The sequence below is a fragment of the Ambystoma mexicanum genome, chromosome 8 (genome assembly GCF_040938575.1).
Source record: "Ambystoma mexicanum isolate Mex_15411 chromosome 8, UKY_AmexF1_1, whole genome shotgun sequence".
In the NCBI taxonomy this organism is placed as follows: domain Eukaryota; kingdom Metazoa; phylum Chordata; class Amphibia; order Caudata; family Ambystomatidae; genus Ambystoma; species Ambystoma mexicanum.
The window spans coordinates 1,728,007,148-1,728,028,894 of NC_090929.1; the positions used below are offsets into that span (position 1 = coordinate 1,728,007,148).

At 49.3% G+C, this 21,747-nt stretch overlaps 1 protein-coding gene across 5 annotated transcripts in view; it reads right to left on the minus strand.

Annotated features, from left to right (window-relative positions):
* Window positions 1-779: 779 nt before the first annotated feature.
* Window positions 780-21,747, minus strand: part of LOC138473374 (zinc finger protein 514-like) — a 175,337-nt gene continuing 154,369 nt past the window's right edge. For all 5 annotated transcript variants that reach the window (XM_069612065.1, XM_069612064.1, XM_069612063.1 and 2 more), the window contains one exon: window positions 780-13,042. In XM_069612065.1, coding sequence (XP_069468166.1) covers window positions 12,096-13,042 — 947 coding nt within the window. In that variant the 3' untranslated portion in view covers window positions 780-12,095. The remainder of the gene's footprint in view (window positions 13,043-21,747) is intronic.

Consider the following 21,747-nt stretch of genomic DNA (forward strand, 5'->3'; position numbering starts at 1 on the left):
CTCTGCCTACTATATATACATTGCATTAATATACATTAAAGGGGTTTTACACTGGGATGAATTACCTATATAGACTTTGCCAATGTAGCCAATTCTATTGCTGAATCAGGAGCTTCTCTTTCACAGATCATGATGTGGGGGAGGAGGTCATCCCCTTCAACTCCAAACTCATTCCCTTCTTAGGAGAACCACAGCAGGCCACTGTGGCCAGGATCTGCAGTAACACTGCTCCCTTCTACCCCAAATTAGTTCCTAGTCTCCTGAGCACCTGTTCTCGGGGCAGTACTCATTAACCAAATAAATCTCATGCATTGCTATAGACCGATGTGGACTGTAGAGGTCAATGCTTAACCCCAAACAGGGAGGATGCCAAAGTCCTCAGCTCTCCAATGCTGAAGTGGCTGGTCCTCAGCTACATTGTTCATGTTTCCTGGTGTCTCCTTCTTTGGCAAAGGATTGTCAATTTGTTGGATGACCACATTTTGGGTGCTCTTTGACCTTTCCCCTCTGCAGCTCAGGACCTTGCCCTGATCGAGCCTTTGTTCCAAGTGTTACGTCCTACGGTGCCTGTTAGGACTGATTTTCTGTACTCTGGCCTGGTGAACAGATGTATAGAAGGCCAACCTAGTATAGTGACAGGGACAACTCTGAGATGCAGCCAAACCAGTTCACGGTAGCAAGGCGAGTGGTCTAGGCTAAGTTTCAAGAGGTGGTGAGATTGTAAAGGTTCCACAGTTAGTACACACAGTGCAAAGTCAGGGATTACACTTAGACAATCAGTCATAAAAATACATATTTATGGCATAGTACACCAAGAAAAATTACCACTAACAGGTAATATCACGCAACACTAATAATAGATACATATCACATAAGTAGAGCAAAAAATATATAAAACCCCCTGTAAAGGAAAGTGAGTATTAGTACAAGCACTAGAGGTCCACAGAGATACAGTACTAGCTTCAGAAGTCCATCCCCAAGATGTATGGGGCCTTGTGCCCAAATGTTCATCAAAGTTCCATGCAATTTTGTGAGGCTGGAAAAAAATGTGTAGGGTCTTTGGGGTCCAATGAAGAGTTCCAAGTGCTAGAGGACAAGTTGTTCAAACAAAAGTGTCTGCAACGTTTGGAGTGCTAGCATGAACAAGCAATGACAAAGCCAAACTATTATAAAAGTGTCTGAAAGTGATTAAAACTTTGAAGTGGGAGTTAGGGGATGTTAGAACTGATTTCTACACTCTGGCCTGATGGACGGATGTATAGAAGGCCAATTTACATTGTGATAGGAGCAACTTTGGGAAGATGTAGCCAAACCAGTTTAAAGTTAGCAGTGACAGGCTGTCTAAGCTAAGATCTTCAGAGGGGTGAGCTTGTAAAGGGTCCACAATACGGTCACACAATGGGCATCACAAATTACACTTGGACAGGAAGTATAAAAATACAGTTATTTAATTATGGCCAAATCACACTATAGAAAAAGGACTACAAGCAGACTTCTGCTTATCACACAACACTATTAAACTAAATACATATATACATTCACTTGGTTATAAAGGCATAAGACAAATCAGAAACTCCTGCAAAGGAAAGGTTAGTCAAGTATTATGCACAAAAAGGTCCACAGAGATGATCCCCATTTAAAATTATCCAGCCGTAACTTGCCTGGGGCCTTGTGCCCTATAGTTCCGGATACAGTTTAGGATGCAGAAAAAAAAGCAGGTAGGGTTTCTGGGGTCCAGGGAAGGGTTCTTAGGGTTAGGGTTCAAGTTAGACTAATGCCCAAAAGTAGCTCCAACAGTCAGATGTCTTGCACAAGCAAGCTATGGCAAAGTGAAAAGTGTTAGAAATAAGCTTTATTATAAGCCCATTGACTTATAATGGGAGTATAGGGGTAGGTTAGAAACTCTGTAACTTACCCCCCGTAAGCCAATTCTTGCCCAGACGTGGCAGAACAAAGGAAGAGTGTCCGACGTTGCTTTTCCAGCCGGAAGCACAGTCCTTGATTCCCAGGGGTTGCAGGATCGAACTGATCTCCGGTTGATGTATTTTACAGTTGCAAGGACTCTCCGTTGAAGAATGCAGAAAAACTCATTGTAGCACCCCTCTCAGGACTGGACTCAGGTAAGCAATTTTTGGACGGTGGTCCCCACGCACGGCGATGTAAAAGGACTCAGCAGCCGCAGTTAGACTTTTCCCTTCCATCTTGGGTCCCCTTGATGCTAGGACGCCTGAAAATTCGCAGAAGGTAGTCTTGCAGGGCCAGCTGAGGATACCCCAGCACAGTAGCCCAAAACAAAGCTGGTCAGCCATAGGACGGTTCCAGCGCACTTTCCGAAAGCTTCCTTTGGCAGGGCACCGAGCAGACGTCGGGAATGGATGGCCCTCCACTCCAAGGGTCGTAGCTCCTTTGCAGGACTACTAAAGATCAAGAGAAAGACAGGGCTCCTCGTAGCTCCTTCGCAGGACTATTAAAGATAAAGAGCAAGACAGGGCTCCTCCAGGGCAGCAGCAGAAATTGATTGCCAGGCCTCCTTCAGTTGGGGCTCAGGTATCTTTACGAGTAAGATATTTGGCTCCTTCACGTTTCTCCAGGATCTCTGAGGTATGGGTGCAGGGGTCCTCCTCTTATCCTAAAAGCCACGTAAGAGCTGAAACTCCCACTAGCCAATAGCAGGACTATCCCACACACACCCCAGCAGTGGTCCAATCAGGACCACTGGCGGGAGCATTCATGCATACCACTCAGACACACTAAAATCAGTTTGTGGATTGGGGTCAGGCAGACACAGCCCACATCATGCAAGCAAACTCACACAGACCTCCAGTATTCTGCCAAAAGTTTCCGCTTTTCCATACACTGGAAGTCCTTATAAGGATTTTCCTGGCCTCTGAGGCCAGGAAGATGGCTAAAGAACAAGATGGCAAAAGAACAGACAAAAAATTCTTGTGGCACGGCCATGTTTGACCTGTAGCCACAGTTCGTAGTCAAACGCTGCAAGGCTAAAACAAAAATCCCCAAAAGTGGGGAAAAGTCACTGCTGCCATCAGCCTATCCTTTTAGCACACCTAGAGTAACCAAACGCCCTGTGAGTGTTAGTCTAGGGCAAAACAATAATGCACCCCATTGCACTGCAGTGTAAGCTGCATTGCACAATGATAAAAAGTTACCACAAGTGAAACAAAAGTAACCAAAGTAATAACATAGTAACTCGATTAAGGGAAACAAGGTTTCCGAGTACTGCCACACCATATGAGCAAAGACCAGTGTAGTGAAGCTTAAGGCTTCACTGCACTGCAAAAAGTACAGGTTCGATTTAAAAAAAAAGAAAAGTTTGGCCGCCAGGGGGCGCGCGGATGCAGTCTTCCTCCGTGTGAGCTCCGACCTGCGACCCTCAAAAGTGGCTTGAGCCCCCACTTTAGGCCCCCCACCGCATAACGACGGATCCAAGGGACGGGGGAACTGGACCCCCACATATTGAGCGAAAATCTTGTGAAAATCGGAGTTCTGTAGCCTGAGTACAGCCTCCGGGATCGCGCCTCTCCCTCCAGGCCCTCAGCACGACGGGACACTGGGACTTGCTCCGTCCGGGCCTGCTGGCTCTGCCCTCCACTTTCCCGCGGACCCACGGAGCCGTGCAGCGTGCCCCCAAGGCTGTTCCCGCCTCACCGCGCAGCTCCCAGGCCCTCATGGAGCGAGGAGACCCCCGACCCCAGAGGAGGCGGCGGCCCTTCCCATCCCGCGATCCACGCGGCAACTCCGTCGCGCCCGGTACCGCCTGAGGCCCACCGTCCATAAGAGTGAGCGCTCCCCTCCCCATCCATCGACGCACTAGCCCATTACAAACGCTGTACCTGCTCCCCGAGAGGCCTGCCCGCCCTCAACCTTACGCCCATGCACAGTGGCCCCTCACGGGAGAGATTGTGTGGCGTAACGCCAGTCTCGCCCCTCGTCGGACTCTGTACGGTGTCGCCAGCCCCATTCCGTCGACCGAGCAAAACACGTAACGCACACCCTGACCAGGAGGTTCGCTCCCAACTCCTCTGGCCATTGGATCTGGAGTTGGGCGTCAGCTAGGCCTCCCCCATTCAACTCGTCCTCCAAACTCCCAGCACTGAACCCGCCACAGAGGGTTGGGCCCCCACTCGTGGGGCGTGTACCCTCCTCTGTACGCCTTCCAAGAGACACTCCTGTGACCCAAGATACCCCTCCATGCAACCCCATCAAGGCCCACGAGTCAATCCGCATTCACTCCGGCACATTGAGGAACCCGCACTGAACCTGAGGTCTGCATGGAACTGAACTGAACACAAGGTGAAGCTTCCGGAGGGTAGAGCCCCTGACCCCAGGGCGTGTGCCTTCTCCCAACGCTGGACTCTCGGTACCCAGGACTCTCCGGAGATCGCCCTGCAACGCACTCCAGTACTGGCTCATTGGCTTGGTGCTGAGGGTAGTGCCCCCGCTCCAGGGGCGAGTGCCTCCTCGCACCTACACACCGCATGAGCACCAAATCCAAACTAGCCAAATATGCCTACACCCCGCCGGACTCCGAACCTAGAACTGCCCGCACAATGTCAGCGGATCCCTCCGAAACTGAGGCAGCGGCTACCAAAGGGGACATAGCCGCCCTCCTCAGTGAAATCAGAAACATGGGCGCCAACTTGGATGGCAAGATCGACAAAATGACCCAGAGGGTGGACAATATTGAGGAGAGACTCAAAAGTTTCGAGAACAACCAAGCCTCAATTGACACACTGGAAACCCAGCTCGACCTCCGCATGCGCAATATAGAGAAACGAGAACAAGACATCCGGCTGAGGATAGACGATCTAGAAAATAGGGAGAGGCATAACAACCTGCGAACGGGAGGGGGAAACAGAGGTGGACCTCAAACACACGATACATGACATCATTAGAATTCTAACCGCAGATGAGAATATCGACGAACCCACAATCGAAAAATACACAGAGCGGGAGGCCCACCAGGGGGTCCGAGATCGGTCCTTGCCAGGTTTCATAGATATCGAGACAGAATGAGGATTCTCACTAAAGCCAGATCAGGCGACAACCTCACCCTTGGTGGAGTCCAAATAACCATCTTCCAGGACCTATCCTCGCTCACCTTAGCCCTGGCGTCGCCTGTGTAGCCCGCTAACCAGATGGCTCAAAGACCAAGGCACGAGATATAGATGGGGCTATCCCTTCTCCCTAACGTTCGAACATGGCAGTAGGAAGATAATACTCCGCTCCAAAGAAGAGATTTGTGATTGCATCGCAGATCTCCTCGGCACCGGCCCCAAAGAGGGATCACAAGACGAATCATCACGAGAGGGAGCGCAGCGAGGACCCAGAGGCCCGAGAAGGAAGAAGGTCAAAAGGAGCTAGAAAATACAGACGACCCAACGACACGCCGGAAAATGCTGAATGAAGCGGCAGGCACGTACCTTCCGACCCAGCGCTGCATATTCAGGAATCATGGTCTCGGAGTCCCTCCATCACGTTGGAAACCGGCACATCACAGCCACCAGAGCCGGCCCCGTGACGAGTCTGTCTCCAGACCCGGGAAGGATGATCGACTGGCCGCAAGAGAGCCCAAAACCGCATGCATCACTGCATTCATTATTAAGTGATAATAGTTGTTGTGTGTTAAGTTGTAATTCGAGTTGACATTTTAAGAATGGGGGGGCTCAAAATGTTAGTGAGATGACACTCGTGCAGGGAGTCGCGTGGTTACGACCCTCACGGGCGGTCCGATAGTAGGCCGCTTGCAAGCACCTGGCTCGCCTTGGACACCATCAATCCAAGTTGCAGTTCCTTGTAGGGGAAATGCTGTGCCGGAAATTGGAACTGCCGACAACGGGCATTGAGTCCAATGCCCGGGAAGGGTTGGGAGGAGGGGGGGTGGGAATCCAAAAACGTTCTGAAGTCCTATTGGATGTGGGACAACCATCAAAAGACTTCCTCTGTGGCAAGTTGTGACACGTACACAGGCGGTGTGACCAACAAACTCACAAAACTCACCACTCATTGGTGGACATGACGAATCAGGTGACAGGCATGGCACACTCAGAATCGGCACGCTAAATGTTAAGGGGCCAAATTCCCCTACCAAAAGATCGCTAGTATCCCGAGAGTTCAAGAGGGCCAATCTAGACATACTCTTTCTGCAAGAAACGCTATATAGTAATGGAGAGGAGGGTACTCCACCCCAAATGGGGCACTGAATACTGGGGCTTCGGCCCGCTTAAAAAAGCCGGGGTTGGTGTTCTCGTCAGTAAATCAATTCGATTTGAGCTCTTGAGGTCCTGGTCAGATGTGAGTGGTAGGACGCTGGTGCTAGTTGGCAAGATACAGAACACCATCATCACACTCGCGTCTATATACACGCCTAATACCGGACAGTCCCGGTTCCTTCAACAGGCAATCCCCAAGGTCATGAATGAGGCAGAGGGTGAAGTAATAATAGGAGGTGACCGCAACACGTGGATGGACCCGGATATGGACAGACAAGCAGGCACTCCGTCCACAACCCCTTCACAGGGCACCGGACACTCCCGGATTGTAGATATGATGAACGCCTACAATCTCACGGATGCCTGGAGATGCATGAATCCAACCCGAACAGCCTTCACCTTCTACTCCACGTCTCACGCTACTTTCTCTAGAATTGACTACATTTACATAACTGCAGCAATAGCCTCAGCAATGACGACAGCTACCATATCGCCCATTACTTGGTCGGACCATGACATGGTGGTGGTCACTATAGATCAGATCGCGCTCCCTCGGCGGGGTTCCAAATGGCGATGTAACGAAACGCTTTTCAAGGACACAGTCTTTCGAGAGCAGCTGGAGTTGGACATCACTCAATACTTCGAGCAAAACAACGTAGGTGAAACTCCCATCAATACAGTATGGGAGGCAGGTAAAGCCACATGGAGGGGACTTCTCATTAGGGAGGGAGCAGCGAAAAAACAAGAAAGCCTGCTTATACAAAACAGATTGCGAAAGGAAATCGCCCAACTTGATCTCGCAGCCCAATCGGCGGACTCCGAAAGACCGCAGAAGATCGAACAAGCCAACTCCAAAAGAGAAGAACTACGGCAGCTGGAAACAAATAGCATTATTCACAGACTTCAATGCCTGAAGCAAAAGCACTACGAGCATGGGAACAAAGCAGGCGCGTTACTCGCTGCAAGACTCCGAGGCCAACGCCGTGAACGATGGGTTCCAACAGTACACGATACAGATGCACCCCCAGACCATCGTCCCCCCCAGTATCCCTGAATCCTTCGCCAATTTCTATGAGAGACTTTACACTTCACAAGATACACCGTACCCGGAGGCAATAACAGACTATCTGACCAAAGTAGCCATGCCAACCCTCCCATTGGAAACAGCGCAAGCCATGGAAACCCCTACCACGGGAGAAGAAATAACAGACGCAATTAAAAGACTTTCGATGGGGAAAGCACCGGAAAACGACGGATACACCGCAGGGTTCTACAAAACTTTCCAGAATGCACTCCTACCATTTATGATGGTCCTCTTTAACAACATCCTCAGCACTGGTGTGGCGCCCGACTCCTTCTCTGAAGCCCTGATAACGGTGATCCCCAAGGAAGGAAAGTACCCCAAGCAATGCGCCTCCTACCGCCCGATATCACTCCTGAATATTGATGCCAAGATCTACACGAGGGTTCTCACCGCGAGGCTTGAGGCACACATGCCCACAATAATTCACAACAATCAAGTAGGCTTCATCCTAGGTAGACAAGGCGCAGACTCCACCCGCAAGACCCTCCACCTCATACATGAGGCCAGAAACCTGCCAAACGCACCAGCACTGTTTTCAATCGATGCAGAGAAAGCATTCGACAGAGTCGAATGGCACTTCTTAGAGACCACACTGGAAAAAATAGGCCTGGGGCCCATTCTCCGACAAGCAATTAAGGCAGTCTACACAGCTCCAAGAGCCGCTGTAGCGGTGAACGCCCAGTACTCCCGCTGGTTTCCTCTCAGGAGAGGAACGAGACAAGGCTGTCCCCTCTCTGCGATTCACTTTGCGCTCTCACTAGAACCCCTGGCCCGAGCCCTCCGAGGAGACACAGCCGTTGAAGGAATGCAGGTGAATTGCAGAGAATACAAACTAGCCTTGTACGCAGACGACATCTTGCTCCACGTGGTAAACCCACTCTCGTCAATCCCAAGGGCAATACACCTCTTTGAAGAATATGGGACACTCTCCGGCTTTAAGATAAATAAATCCAAACCCACTCTCTTCCCGCTCCATGACCCATCCCCGGAGCAGCAACACAACCTCGAAATCCTTGGCCTGATTGTCGGAGGCCCCACATTACGATACCTGGGCATCAACTTAACAAGAGATCTAACTCAACTCTATGAGGCAAACTTCCCACAACTCCTAAGCGCTCTCAAAATGGATCTTGCAAAATGGAAAACCCTTACCATTTCCTGGATAGGCCGCTTGAACGCAATTAAGATAGTGACCCTCCCACGCTTCCTATATCCCTTTCAGGTCCTCCCCATCGCAATCCCGTACCACTTCTTCAAACAGACCAAGAAAGCCATACTGGAATTCTTGTAGGACGGAAACAAACCCCGGATACCATATGACATCCTGATACTCCGGAAGGAGATGGGCGGAGTGGGCCTCCCGGACATCGAACGATATTACTAGGTGACCCAATTTAGGATCCTGATCCCACACCTGCGCAATAGAAAGGACATCCAATGGGTCCAACTAGATAATGATGTCCTACTACATGTTACCCTTACGGAGTGGCTATGGGTGCCCAGAGCGAAACTCACGAAACGCTTACGTGACCACCCAATATTGGGCACCATGTGGAATATCTGGAAGAAAGGGAAAGGGATGACCGGAATCACGACATGGCCTTCTCCACTAAGTCATCTCTGGTCCCCCGGGATCCGAGAGGAAATCCCCGAACACGCCAGATAACAGACCTGGTTTGATGCCGGCCTGGAGAGAGTAGGCCAACTGTGGAGAAACGGGAACTTCATCTCGATCTTGGAACTGGAAGAGGCCCTTCAAATCCATCCAATCCCAATCTTCTTGTATCTACGATTAAAAGGGGTCATGTCAAGGAAGGAATGGAAGGAAGCCACACGACGAGAGCTCACACCGTTCGAATCGATACTAGACACGACCAACTCATCGAAAGGTTTAATAGCGAACATGTACAAGGCCCTCATCACCAAAGATCAAACTCCAAGTCTTTGCCTCAAAGAGCGATGGGAAAAGGACTTTAGCAGAGAATTTGAACACCACACCTGGGACAAAATCTGCGAAACACCAGCCAAAGTATCAATCGCCACCCAGTACAAATTACATGCCCTGAAACTGCTCCATCGCTGGCAGTATGATCCTTGCAGACTCTCGAAAATGTTCCAAACATCTAGCCCAAAATGCTGGAGACACTGCAAAATGAACGCTGATTAATGGCATATGTGGTGGAAGTGCCCCAAGGTACGCATCTATTTGCAAGAGTTCCTGGGGTGGATTAAGCAATTAGATGGCATAGAAAGAGTCCTATCCCCTCTCCTAATCCTATTTGGCCTTGAAGAAGAAGACAGAGTGGTACGCTTAAAAGGATTGATATCTCCTCTCCTGTTGGCGGCAAGAGCTGCCCTAGTCATCAAATGGAAGTCCCCGCGCTTACCTGACAAAAAAGACTGGCTGCAAATCACTATAAATATATACACGATAGAGAAAATAACCGCGACCATCCATGACAAGGCCGCCCGGCAGGAGGAAGCCTGGATGGACTTCACTGAACAATATATTACAAGTACGGTAGCTACCGACTCACACCTCTAATCATAACACCATTCAACGGCCCATGTCTGTAAACCGAATAGCGATCTACGAACTGCTTAATAGCCATCCCTGTCACAACCTTCGCATGGAACCTATGACACCGACAGAGATCAACGTCACACCGCCACATAAGACAATTACAGTTAACGCCGATATCCGGAAGTCGTCAGAGATTGGACATGGGGGGGAGGGGGTGCGGGTTCGCACTATACATCCATCGAGAGTGGACATGTGTGTTATTATCAGTTTGCTATTGAAGTAGATCGTGATGATCTTGTGATGTAACCAAGTTTGCACAGTTATGCATTCACCTGACTGTTCACTTTTGATGTAAAAACCCAATAAAATTCAATTTGAAAAAAATAAAATAAAAGAAAAAAGTTTGGGTGTTCCATAAAGATGGAAGGAAAGGAACAGTAAAGAGAAATCTTTCCTAAAAGGGGTTCAGTTAAGTATCATTACAAGTCACCCCCTGTACTCAGATTCTTCTTAGGACTTGGCAGATCTTCTGAAGAGGGTCTGAGGTCGCTTTTCCCGCTGTCAGCCTAAGCCCTTAATACCCAGGCACTGCATGTTCTAGCACTTCTCCGGTTGGTGACAAATGCAAGGTCTTCAGGTTGGAGAATGCAGCAAAACCTAATGCAGGGCCCCTCTTAACACTGAACCGCACGCAGGAAAGCAGTTTTGGACGACAGCCACTGATGCACAGCGGTGCATGAGAATTCATTTTCCACGGTCAGCCTTCACCTATTTAGGGTCCCGTTGATGCTAGGACCATACAATTCCAAAGAGGTGAGTCTTATAGCACAAGCCAAGGATCCCCCAAATTCCAGGCCTCAACTCAAAATGGCGATGTCTGCAGCATGTTAGTCCAAACTTTGAGCTTGTCAGCCACTGGGTGGTCAAGGGGCACTTTGAAGGCTCTTCTTCGTAGGATTCACAGCCGACGTAGTAAATGGATGCTCCCTCCACTACAAACATTGCAGCTCCTTCGCAGGACTGCTGGAGATCACCTACAAGACATGGCTCTTTCAGGACAGCAGCAGAGCTTGGTCTCAAGGCCTTCTTCCAACAGGTCCATGATCTCCTTGCAAGCCTTGCAATTGGACAGGATACTGGACTCCTTCGGTTTCTTCCAGGATCTCTTTGGAATGGGTGCTGGAGTCCTCTTATCCAAAAAGCCAGGTAAGAGCTGAAACTCCCACCCACTAGGCAATGACAGATATGGTCTACCCACACACCCCAGCAGGTCCCAGGAGGATAGCTCAGCGGCAGCGTGCTCGACTTGGAAACAAAATGACACGGAGCAACACAAGTTCGATCCCTGGGTCCGCGCTTAGAAACCTCTGGGTATTAAGCGCGTTATAAATAACCTATCATATCATATCATATCATTCAGGACCACTAGTGGCACAACTCATGAATACCACTCAGACATGAGACAGTCCCAACCCACATCCTGCCAGCAAACACACACAGCCCTCGAGTAGCCTGCAAAATGCCTCTGCTTTCCCGGGCACTGGAAGTCCATATAAGGATTTTCCTGGTTTCATAGGCCAGGACAAAGGTTAAAAGACAAGATGGCCAAGGGACAAACTAAAAACCATGTGGCACTGCCATGTTTGGAAACTAGCCACACTTGGTAGCTAAACATGGTACAGCTAAAGTAAACTACACCAGAAAATAGCGAAAAACAACTGCTACCACCAGCATGCCCCGTAGGCACACCTAAAGTAACCAAAACAAGGTTGAACACGGCAGCATTCTACATAGGATATGGTGTATATTGTCCCGTGACAAATATGCACTGAGCACAGATTTACTCATTACGAAATGTTAGTAAAAGCACACTGTTTTTCTTCAGTGTAAGGACATTGGCTAGTATGGAAATGTCACGGAATCATTCATTACCATTAAGTATATGGACATGCAGTGGTGCAGCTGTGCCCTGGATTGTGACATTTGCATGTTGCTCATTACAAAAAACCAAATAAATACATGATTTGTGCCTGCAGGTAAGGGCCACAAGGTTGGCTATGTTTTAGTGTACATGGCAGTAATGAAACATTTCTTAGTGTATGGGCATGCTATTGGCAGAACTTCCATTATGTCTACTAGTTTGCATTCTCTTATGATGAGCAAGTCCTGCATGCTGACGAAGTGTCAGCCATATTCAACATATGCATGTGGATTCTCCCCCGCTGTTCCTTCTTGGATGATGAGCAAACCTTCAATGCTAAAAGTAGTCTGGCAGGCATTCAGGAGCTATGCGTATTTTCTTCCCTGTGTGTGTTTTCCGATGCCTCACAAGTGTAATTAGTTGAGTGAATGTTCTATCACACTGATCACATGCATATGGTTTTTCGCCGGTGTGTGTTCTCTGATGGTTAGTAAGTGTTGACTTAAGGGTGAACCTTTTGCCACATTCAGTACATGAAAACGGCTTCTCTCCTGTGTGCACTCGCAGATGAGTCTTAAGTGAGTGATGCTCTTGGAATCTTTTTCCACAATCAGTACAGCCATATGGTTTCTCTCCTTTATGAGTTTTCTGATGGTAAACAAGTGATGATTTCTGATGGAAACATCTCTCACACTCATTACAAGCATATGGCTTTTCACCTGTGTGTTGTCTCATATGCTTAATTCGTGTGGCACTATCTCTGAACCTTTTCCCACATTCAGAGCATGCAAATGGTCTCTCTCCTGTGTGTGTTCTCTGATGCCTAACAAGAATGTTTTTCCCACTGAATAAGTTCTTACATACAGCACACTCGTATGGTCTCCCTTGCACGTGTGTCCTCTCATGAGCACCAACATGGGTCTGCGGGGGAAAGATGCTTTCACACATAGTATGTGTGGACGCTTCCTGTGGGTCTTGCCCGCGCAGAGGAAGACTCCCATCTCTTGCTGACCCTGAATGCGGATGAGTGGACTCGCTGGTGCATGGCATCGTCTCCTCGCTGGTGCATGGCGTCGTCTCCTCACTGGTGCATGGCATCGTCTCCTCTACCTGCAGTCTTGCGTTCACTGGCACATTCTGCCCGTTTCCAGGTAATGGTCCGAGAGCAGAGTTTTGGAACAATGACTCCTTGATATTCACCAATGAATCATTGAAGGACGCGGCTCCTTCATGAGCTTTTACAGAACTGTTGACTTGCTGATACATCTTCATAGATCCATTGCCTGTAGAATTACAAGAGCAGTTGAATTGTTAGCTTTCTTCAAATGTATAAATGCAGTCAGATTAACTGATAACCATTAAACAGGCATCTAGTCAGATATTCAAGGAAATGGAATCCCATACTAACCCTATTTGCCTTTTCCACTACGCATGCTTTTTATTAATTAAGCATATTGCCATGTAGTCGAGCAGGGACCACACAGAGGATACACACAACTCTCGTATTACAAAGGTTTTATTTAAGACAAAACAAGTGTTGATACAGTTTTTTCCCCAACTGTGTGAGGATTTTCCCATCAAATCCACAGGGATTTCAGGCATCCCCTGCCACTCTCTAAGGGACACTCACTGGGTTTTGTCCTGCTGGCCTGTGGAGGGATACTGTCATCTCCGGTCTTTCCTTGTAGTTTCTGTAGATGATTCTACATTACCACCATGATCTGTCTATACCAGTGGAGTTTTTATTGAACTTTTAGACAGAGCCAGCTGGGTGTGCGTTCCCACAGGCAACTCAAAGGGTCAAACCAACTCCCTCTCATAGGGTCCATATTTCCTCCCTCTCCACGTCACCTGTGCCCTGATCCTGCTTAACATGCCTGTTCCTCCGCTCGCTGAGTTTCACCACTTCAGATCAGGGTCCAACTCCTGCCCCCTTGTTCCTTTTTGACCTTACTAGCCATCACCTTGCTAGCCTCCTGGCCCTTGACTACATCCTCCTCCTGGTATTCTGCCACACCAGCTGTTCTACACAATCGAACCCCTGATGTTCATCTCCAACCGTTTCCGCTTAACATTTTTCCCTCCCCCGCTCTCTAAACTCCTTCCATTGCCTCTCTTGCCACAAACATGGAGCCAGTGTTCGTGCTCCAGAGAAGTGTTAAATGAAGGTTGGCCACCTTAATTCTTGACCACTGGTTCCAGGTACACTCGCATGCGGATGACACCCACATCTTCTTTTTATTGGTTTTACAAGTTTTAATTCCCCCTTCCAACTCCCCCAACTGCTGAACACCTTTCTCCCCTCCCCTCTTGGATCCATGGTGCTTTTCAGTCCTTGTGAGGTCATTTTGTCTGGTTTGGTTCAACTTAGGTCCAAAAGTCTCAGATGTTGCAGGCACCATTGGGTGCTGTAATCGTCTTTGAAGAATGACAGGACTTCCCCACCCCAATCCCTGGCAAATCTGGAGAGGTTATTGTTAACAGCGTAGGTAGCCCATTCCAGAGCCACCAGTTCGCACACTTTGCGGAGCAAATCCTGCATGGGGCGGCACCGTGTTGCTCCTTTCCATCATTAGGCTATGAGTGTCATTGCTGCTGGAGATCACCTACAAGACAGGGCTCTTTCAGGACAGCAGCAGAGGTTGGTCGCAAGGCCTTCTTTCAACAGGTCCACGATCTCCTCACAAGTCTTGCAATTGGACAGGATACTGGACTCCTTCGGTTTCTTCCAGGATCTCTTTGGAATGGGTGCTGGGGTCCTCTTCTTATCCAAAAAACCAGGTAAGAGCTGAAACTCCCACCCACTAGCCAATGACAGATCTGGCCCACACAGACACCCGAGCAAGTCCATTCCAGACCACTGGTGGCACAACTCATGAATACCACTCAGACACGAGAGACAGTCCCAACCCACACCCTGCCAGCAAACACACACAGCCCTCCAGTAGCCCGCAAAAAGCCTCCTCTTTGATAGGCACTTCCCTCGCCTCATCAATTTCCTCTCATTTCCTGCTGTCCCCCTCTCTCTCTCTCTCTCTCTCTCTCCTCCTCCTCCTCCTTCTCCTCCTTCTCCTCCTTCTCCTCCTCCTTCTCTTCCTCCTCCTCCTCCTCTGCCACTCCTAGGGCTCTTTCGCCTCTGCAGGGCGTACCTCTGATCTGTACCCCTCCCCGAAAGGTCTTTAAGGCTGGCAACCTTCTTCATATTGCCACTCTCAACTCTCGCTCTGCTGTCAAACACTCCTCTGACATCTGCCACCTCTTTGAAGAAGTAGACCTTGATGTCCTTGATCTTACTGAGACATGGTTCACGGCCAGCTCTGTCGCGAGCTTTGACACCCTCCTCCCTGATGGCTAAAAGATCCTCTCAGCACCCAGATCCTCCCGGTCCAGTGGGGGGGGTGGCCCTGCTCTTTCCCGAGTGGATTCCTGCCTCTATCATTCCCACTCAGACCTATTTGTCTTTCGAATGCCTTGTCTGTAGGCTTTCTCTCTCGCCTACCCATTCTCTTACTGTGGCTACCATCTACCGGCCTACTGGTCAAATCACCTCTTTTCTCTGAGTGGGCAGACCTCTCCTCCCCCCTCCCGGCCTCTACCACTCAACAACTCCTCCTCAGAGACCTCAATATACATTTAGACTCTCCTTGTTCCTCCTCTGTACTCTTCCGTGACCTCTGTGACTCCCTCTCCCTGTCCATCCTCCCCTCTGGCGCGACTCTCTGCAGGGCACACACTCGATGTCTTGATCTCCTCTGACCTCCCACTCTCCATCCCTATGACCACTCCTCTCTCCTGGAGCGATCACTCCCTCCTCTCCTCTCATCTCATCTCTCCCTCTCTTCCCCCCCAAGCCAAGTCTACCCCACCACTGCCACCTGCCTTCTCGGACATCCGCCCCATGAAGCGTGTGTCAGTTGAGGCTTTTGCCGCCACTTTCTCTCCCTCCCCCCTCCACCTTTGGCTGTCTCACATCCTGACACAGCCCTGTCTCTGCTCTACTCTTTAATTTCTGATACTCTTGATGCTCTTGCCCCTGTCATGAGGATCCAACGGAAGTCCAAAGCCAAGTGCAATTCCTGGTAGGACTCTGACCTAGCTACACTTAAACTTAACTGTAGGGCGGCTGAGAGGAAATGGAGTACTTCCTGTTCATCCTCTGACAAACTGGCCTGTCGCCAACTACAAAGGCAATACCAACTCTATTCTCAGCAAGAAGAGAGTCCACATTCAAGCTTGTGTCTCTGCGGCATCAAAAAACTCGGGCGAACTCTTTAAAATCTGCAAGGAGCTGGCCAACCCTGCTTCAGTCTCTACCCCTCCTGTTACCTCCCAGGCTCTTTGCAATGCCCTTGCCTCACTTAATTTAAAAAACCCAGGACATCGTGTCCACCCCCAACCCTCCTCGCCCCTCTCCATCTGTGCTTGCTGACCCTCCTTTAGCCACCCCCCGCCACCCTTCTCGTCCTTTCCTCTTTTCTCCTCTGACAAGGTCACTCGACAAGTCCGATCTATGAAAGCCCCATCAAAACAGGTTAATCCCTGTTTCTCTAAAACCATCAAGGACCACATTGACACCCTCGCTCCAGCCCTTGCTGATTTTTGCAACCACTCCTTTGCCTCAGGAGCCTTCCCCTCCCCTCTGAAGCACTCCCTTGTGCATCCTCTTCTCAAGAAACCTACAGCTGATCCTTCTTGTGCAGCTAACTAGTGCCCAATTTCCAAAACTCCCTTTCTGGGAAGACTCCTGGAAAAGTTGGCCATCTCTCAGCTTAATCTTCATTACAATTCTGTTGGCTGTCTCCATGACCACCAGTCTGGCTTCAGAGCTGCCAGAAGCATGGAAACTGCTCTCCTGAACATCCGTGAAGATCTGCTCTCCAACCTTGACTCCAACATTCCCTCTGTCCTCATCCTCCTCGATCTCTCTTCTGTCTTCGACACAGTCGACTGTACTTTCCTGCTCAACCGTCTCCGTGAAAACCTGGGTATCACTGATCAGGCTCTGGCCTGGCTACCGCTTTGCCTCTCAGATCGACCCACCCAGGTCCAACTTGGAGCCTTCCTTTCATCTATCTTCCGCTCTACCTGTGGTGTTCCCCAGGGGTCCAACCGCTCGCCCTGGCTTTTCAACCAATACCTGGTAACTCTCGCCCACTGCATTGCCACTTTCTGCTCAAATTTCTAGTGGTACGCTGACGACACTGCCACCTCCTCTCCTTCTCTCATCTCTGATTGCCTAACTGCCATTGAAGATTGGTGTGCTGCCAATGATCTTTGTCTGAATGCCAGCAAGACGGAGAGCCTCCTCATCGGCACACCTTCACCATCCTTTCCCCTCACTATCTGGCCGGCCTCCCTTGGCCCTCCTCCTACCCCCACCTGCGAGGCTAAGAACCTCGGGGTCATCTTTGACTCCACCCTTTCATTTTCCACCCACATCTCTGAGGTCTCTAAAAAGTCACATTTCCTACTGGACCTCCTCAGAGGTACTCTCCCTTTTCTCTCCTTCCCCCAGAAGCTCATGGTATCCCAAGCTCTGGTTCTCTCTTTGTTGGACTATTGTAACAGCCTCTTTCTAAATCTACCTTCCTCTACTCTCCTCTACTCTCCGCCCTCTGCACCTAATCCAGAACAGGACTGCGAGACTTGTCCTTGGCCTCAAGCCCTGGGATTGTATCTCTCCAGCTCTGAAATCTCTCCATTGGCTCCCAGAGGATGCAAGGATTAAATTCAAAATCCTCTGCATTGTCCACAAGGCTTTCTGGGGCCTGGGTCCAAAATACCTTCAGTTATCCCTCCGCAAATACCTCCCATCTCGAGTTCTTCGCTCCTCTACCTCTAACTCCCTCAGGGTCAGTAGTTTTTCAGAGAAACGAGCTGGGGTAGATCTCTGGGGCCTCCCTCTGGAACAGCCTCCCTGCCACTCTAAAACGTGAGGAGAACCATCTCTGGTTCCGGAAGCACCTCAAGACCTTCCTCTTTTCTTCTGCCTTCGCTCCCCCTCTCCCCTGCTGATCTGTTCTCTCTTGGCACCATGCACCTGGCCACCCTGTGTCCTCCGGGCCCAGGTACCTGCTCACCCCGCCACCCTCCTGCAGTGCCTCCGGGCCATCCCTTGCATTGGGGTCTGCATCTGTACCCATACACCCCCCCCTTTTTTCTTCCTGCATGTATCAGACCTACCCTGTCTGCTGCCTTAAACCTAGCACTTGCAAATTGCTGGCTGAACTACCACTGTGTGTTGCCTTTATTATTTATTATTTATCTGTTTCTTCTCTGCTTCGCATGTTCCACTTCCCCCCCTTCCATGCACTTTCCCCTCCCCCTCTCCCATGATGCACTTGCGCGTTCTCAATGTCACTGGGCCTAGTAAGATCGCTGTTTTGTTCTCCCATGTTCCCCTCCCTTGCCTGGTCGTGCTCTGCAACACTTGTGTACAAGGGCGATAGAAATAAAATATCAATATAAATTGCTGCCAGAGTTGGGACTATGATGCCTTGATCCGCCCCCTGCCTCCTCCCTCCTCTACCCTTCCACCCATCTCTAGTAAGATCAGCTCTGGGGAATGCTCCACTACCTTCCCAAAGGCTTGTCCAGTGCCTCCCGAACCTCTCTGCAAAACCCTTCAATTTTCAGGCATTTCCAGCATGTATGGGACCTGGTGCCCATTTCCCCACAGCCTCTCCAGCATTCCGGGGACGTCTCGGGCTAAATCTTATGTAAGAGGGCTGGAGTGCAATGCCAACCATATAGAATCTTATGCCACGCATCTTGTAACTGGGAAGACTAACTCGCCTTTGGGATCAGTCTCCATAATCTCTCCCATTCCTCCCAACTAATCGCTTTCCCAATCATCCGTTCCCAGCGAGCCATGTGAGGCCAAGAAGCCCGAGGAGTAGCATCATCCAGAATCTTATATAAATCGGAGACTAAGCCCTTGGTCCCGTCGTGTGTTCAAATCTTTTCAATTGGAGTAAGGGGTTGGGTGGCCGCGGCTTTAATCTCTTTATTTAGAAGTCAATGCCATAGTTGGAAATAGCCGATCCGCTCTATTTTGTCCACCCCGAACTCCTGCTTGCAGTCGACAAAGGACCTGATGGTCGGGCCTTGGTACATGTCTCGGATCACCCCACATCCCCATTCCCGCCATTGGCCAAAGGCCCCTCTATCTTTTCCCGTGGTGAAGTCACTGTTATTAAAGACAGGAGTAAAGGGGGAGGGGGAAAGTTGCGATCCCGCATTTCCCAGCTATCTTGTCCCATGTGTTCATTACCAGCTTGGTTATGGTGCTCAGGTACAAATGCTTTGGTCTATGTTGACACAGTAACCACAAGACTTCCCCCGAGATCATGCCGAGCCACTGCCCGGTCCATTTCCGCCCATTGTTTCCCAGCTGAACCTGAGAACCATTCTAGTATGATCCGCAACTGTGCGGCATCGTAATACTGTTGGAAATTGGGGTGCCATCAGGATCTGTCGATTGATCCTCGACTGCTTCTCCTCCCATATGAAGTTCCCCGTCACCTTTTCTAGTTCCCTGAAGAAGTTAGATGGCATCACAAGTGGGATTGCTTGGCACAAATAAAGCAGACGGAGGAGTGTGACCATCTTAACTGCCACCATCCTGTCCATCCAAGAAACCCAAAGATTCCCCGACTTCTGAAAGTCCCTTTTTTGGCTAACATGGGTGGGTCGTTAGCTTTGTAACAGCCAGAGAGCAACAGCGTAATTCACACCCCCAAATATTTCACCCGCCTGGATTCCAAATAAATGGGGGCATCACCTTCAATTCTGCCACTTCCCTACACCCCACCATGAGGTGGAGAAGTTCTGATTTGTCAAAATTAATTCAAAGCCCTGACACTTCCCGAAGACCTTCAGTATCTCCCTACATGCCTCTAAGGATTCTCTTGGTTTGGTGAGTGACAGCAGCATGTCGTCCACGAAGGCCGCTACTTTATGTTGCTTACCCCCAAACGGTATACCATGTGCCTCCCCTGACTCCCGTATAATCTGCAGTAGTGGTTCCAAGTAAATTGTCTATAACAATAGGGAGAGTGGGCACCCCTGTTTTGTACCTCCGCTTCGATTGATAGGGCGGGACACAGATCCATTAATTGAAAGGCGAACTACCGGGGCTTCTATAATTAGCTTGGACCATCGCTAGAAAGTGGCCTCACAGGCCCATTTTTACTATCAATCCAAACAAACTGGACCACTCCACCCGGTCAAATGCCTTCTCCGCATCCAAGGAAAGAACCCCTGATGGGGTGGCAAATCTTTCTTTTTTTATCATCCTTTTCTGACTCTATTCAACAGCAATTATCCTTTTGCCTTTCCGCTGTCAAATATGGGATGGTCTTTCTGTTCCTCTGCTTAAATCCCAACAAGACGGACATTTCTTTCTTAACTGCGTCTGCCCCAATCTCTCCCCCTCATATTTCTTTTCCTCGTCCCCAAGCATCTAATCTCGGATTTATTTTTGATTTTTCTTTCATTCTTCAACAACAAATTGCCAACATAGTGCGTTCTTGTCAATTTTCTGAAAAACTCATCACCTTCTGACCTTCTCGTCCTTTCCCGGCTTAATTGTTGTTCCTTATATGCCGACTTTCCTAATTACTCTATTCTACCACTCTGCAAAATCCTTCACTCTGTGCAGTCCGGACACTTTTCCGCTTGACTTCTACCTCTATTTCTACTCATCTTCTGCATCTTGTCAAAAACCTTTAGGGATGGACTTGCGAGGAAGGATCACATGGGTGGAGAGTTCCCTGGGATTGGGGAGGGATTATCCAAAGGTGAGACATGGTATACCCCCTTTCCAACCACCTCCCTACCCGACATCCCATCACCATACATGACATACTGTTAGCCAGACCCTCATTTTTCTATGAACTGCCTTTGTCCAAACCACCAAAATACCAGCCAGATGGAACAGCTATATTTAAAGGAACTTTACTGTTTTTATGAATGTCTCGATACCCAGGCCAGCCAAAGTCAGGCACAGAATGATCATTTCAGCCACCTGAAACCTTTTAACTCTCCTCCGGTGTATAAAAGGAGTAACCACACAAGAGTCGATGTGAGTTGTAGCATGAGAAGCAACACGATCCAGAGACCAATCTAACCGGCTATTGAGAAGACCTGTGCACCCTGGGATAGACTGGTGGAGAATAGAACACTGAGAAGCCGAGGTTTGAAAGGGCCATAGAGAGCGTGGCGAGGGAGCCAAGACTCCAAGGGGCCAGAAGGGGTTGGCATGGAAGGCTTCCCTCTGAAGACAGAATCATTGAAGGTTTTCGTTACCCTAGGCTAGAGAGGCAGCCCAGGAGTGACGGAGCATCAGAGGGGCGAGTCAGGAGTCACTGACCTCGACACAAAAAAACCACAACAGCTGTGCTAGTCACAACCAGTGAGTTCAAAGCCAGAGGGATAGTATGTAGCAAAGCCAGTCAAGTGTTAGATGAGAGATGCACCCAGGATTGTCCATTGTGAACTATAAATTGAATGATTGTCAGGTGGAAACAAATTAACAGGACGCTAGCATGTACGCTTACATGTTATGAAAAGATACAAGTGAAACGGAGAAAGATCTCTCCGAAGTGCAGGGGAGCTGTGCGAGTCTCGAAGAGGAGCTAAGAGTCAAGCACACAGGGGGGGAAGCTGTGCGAGATAGGAGAGCGAGCTGAGACGACTAATTAATAGGGATTGTTTTTTTTTGTTTTTTTTAACTTTGATGAAATATGAAAGAGCCCATGTATCGGAGTGGTCATGCATAGAGAAAAGTTATATGTACACACGAAAGTCTCTGATGCGATTTGAAACAAGAGTGCCTGGGCCATGATGCCACAAGACAGCTTCTCCTGATTGGATCCACTGAAACTCTAAAGAAACAAACAACCAATTCAGCCATTTCACTATTGACAACATCAAAATATCAGTCTCCGAAACAGTAAAAACACTCAGAGAATACCTAGACGCAAAC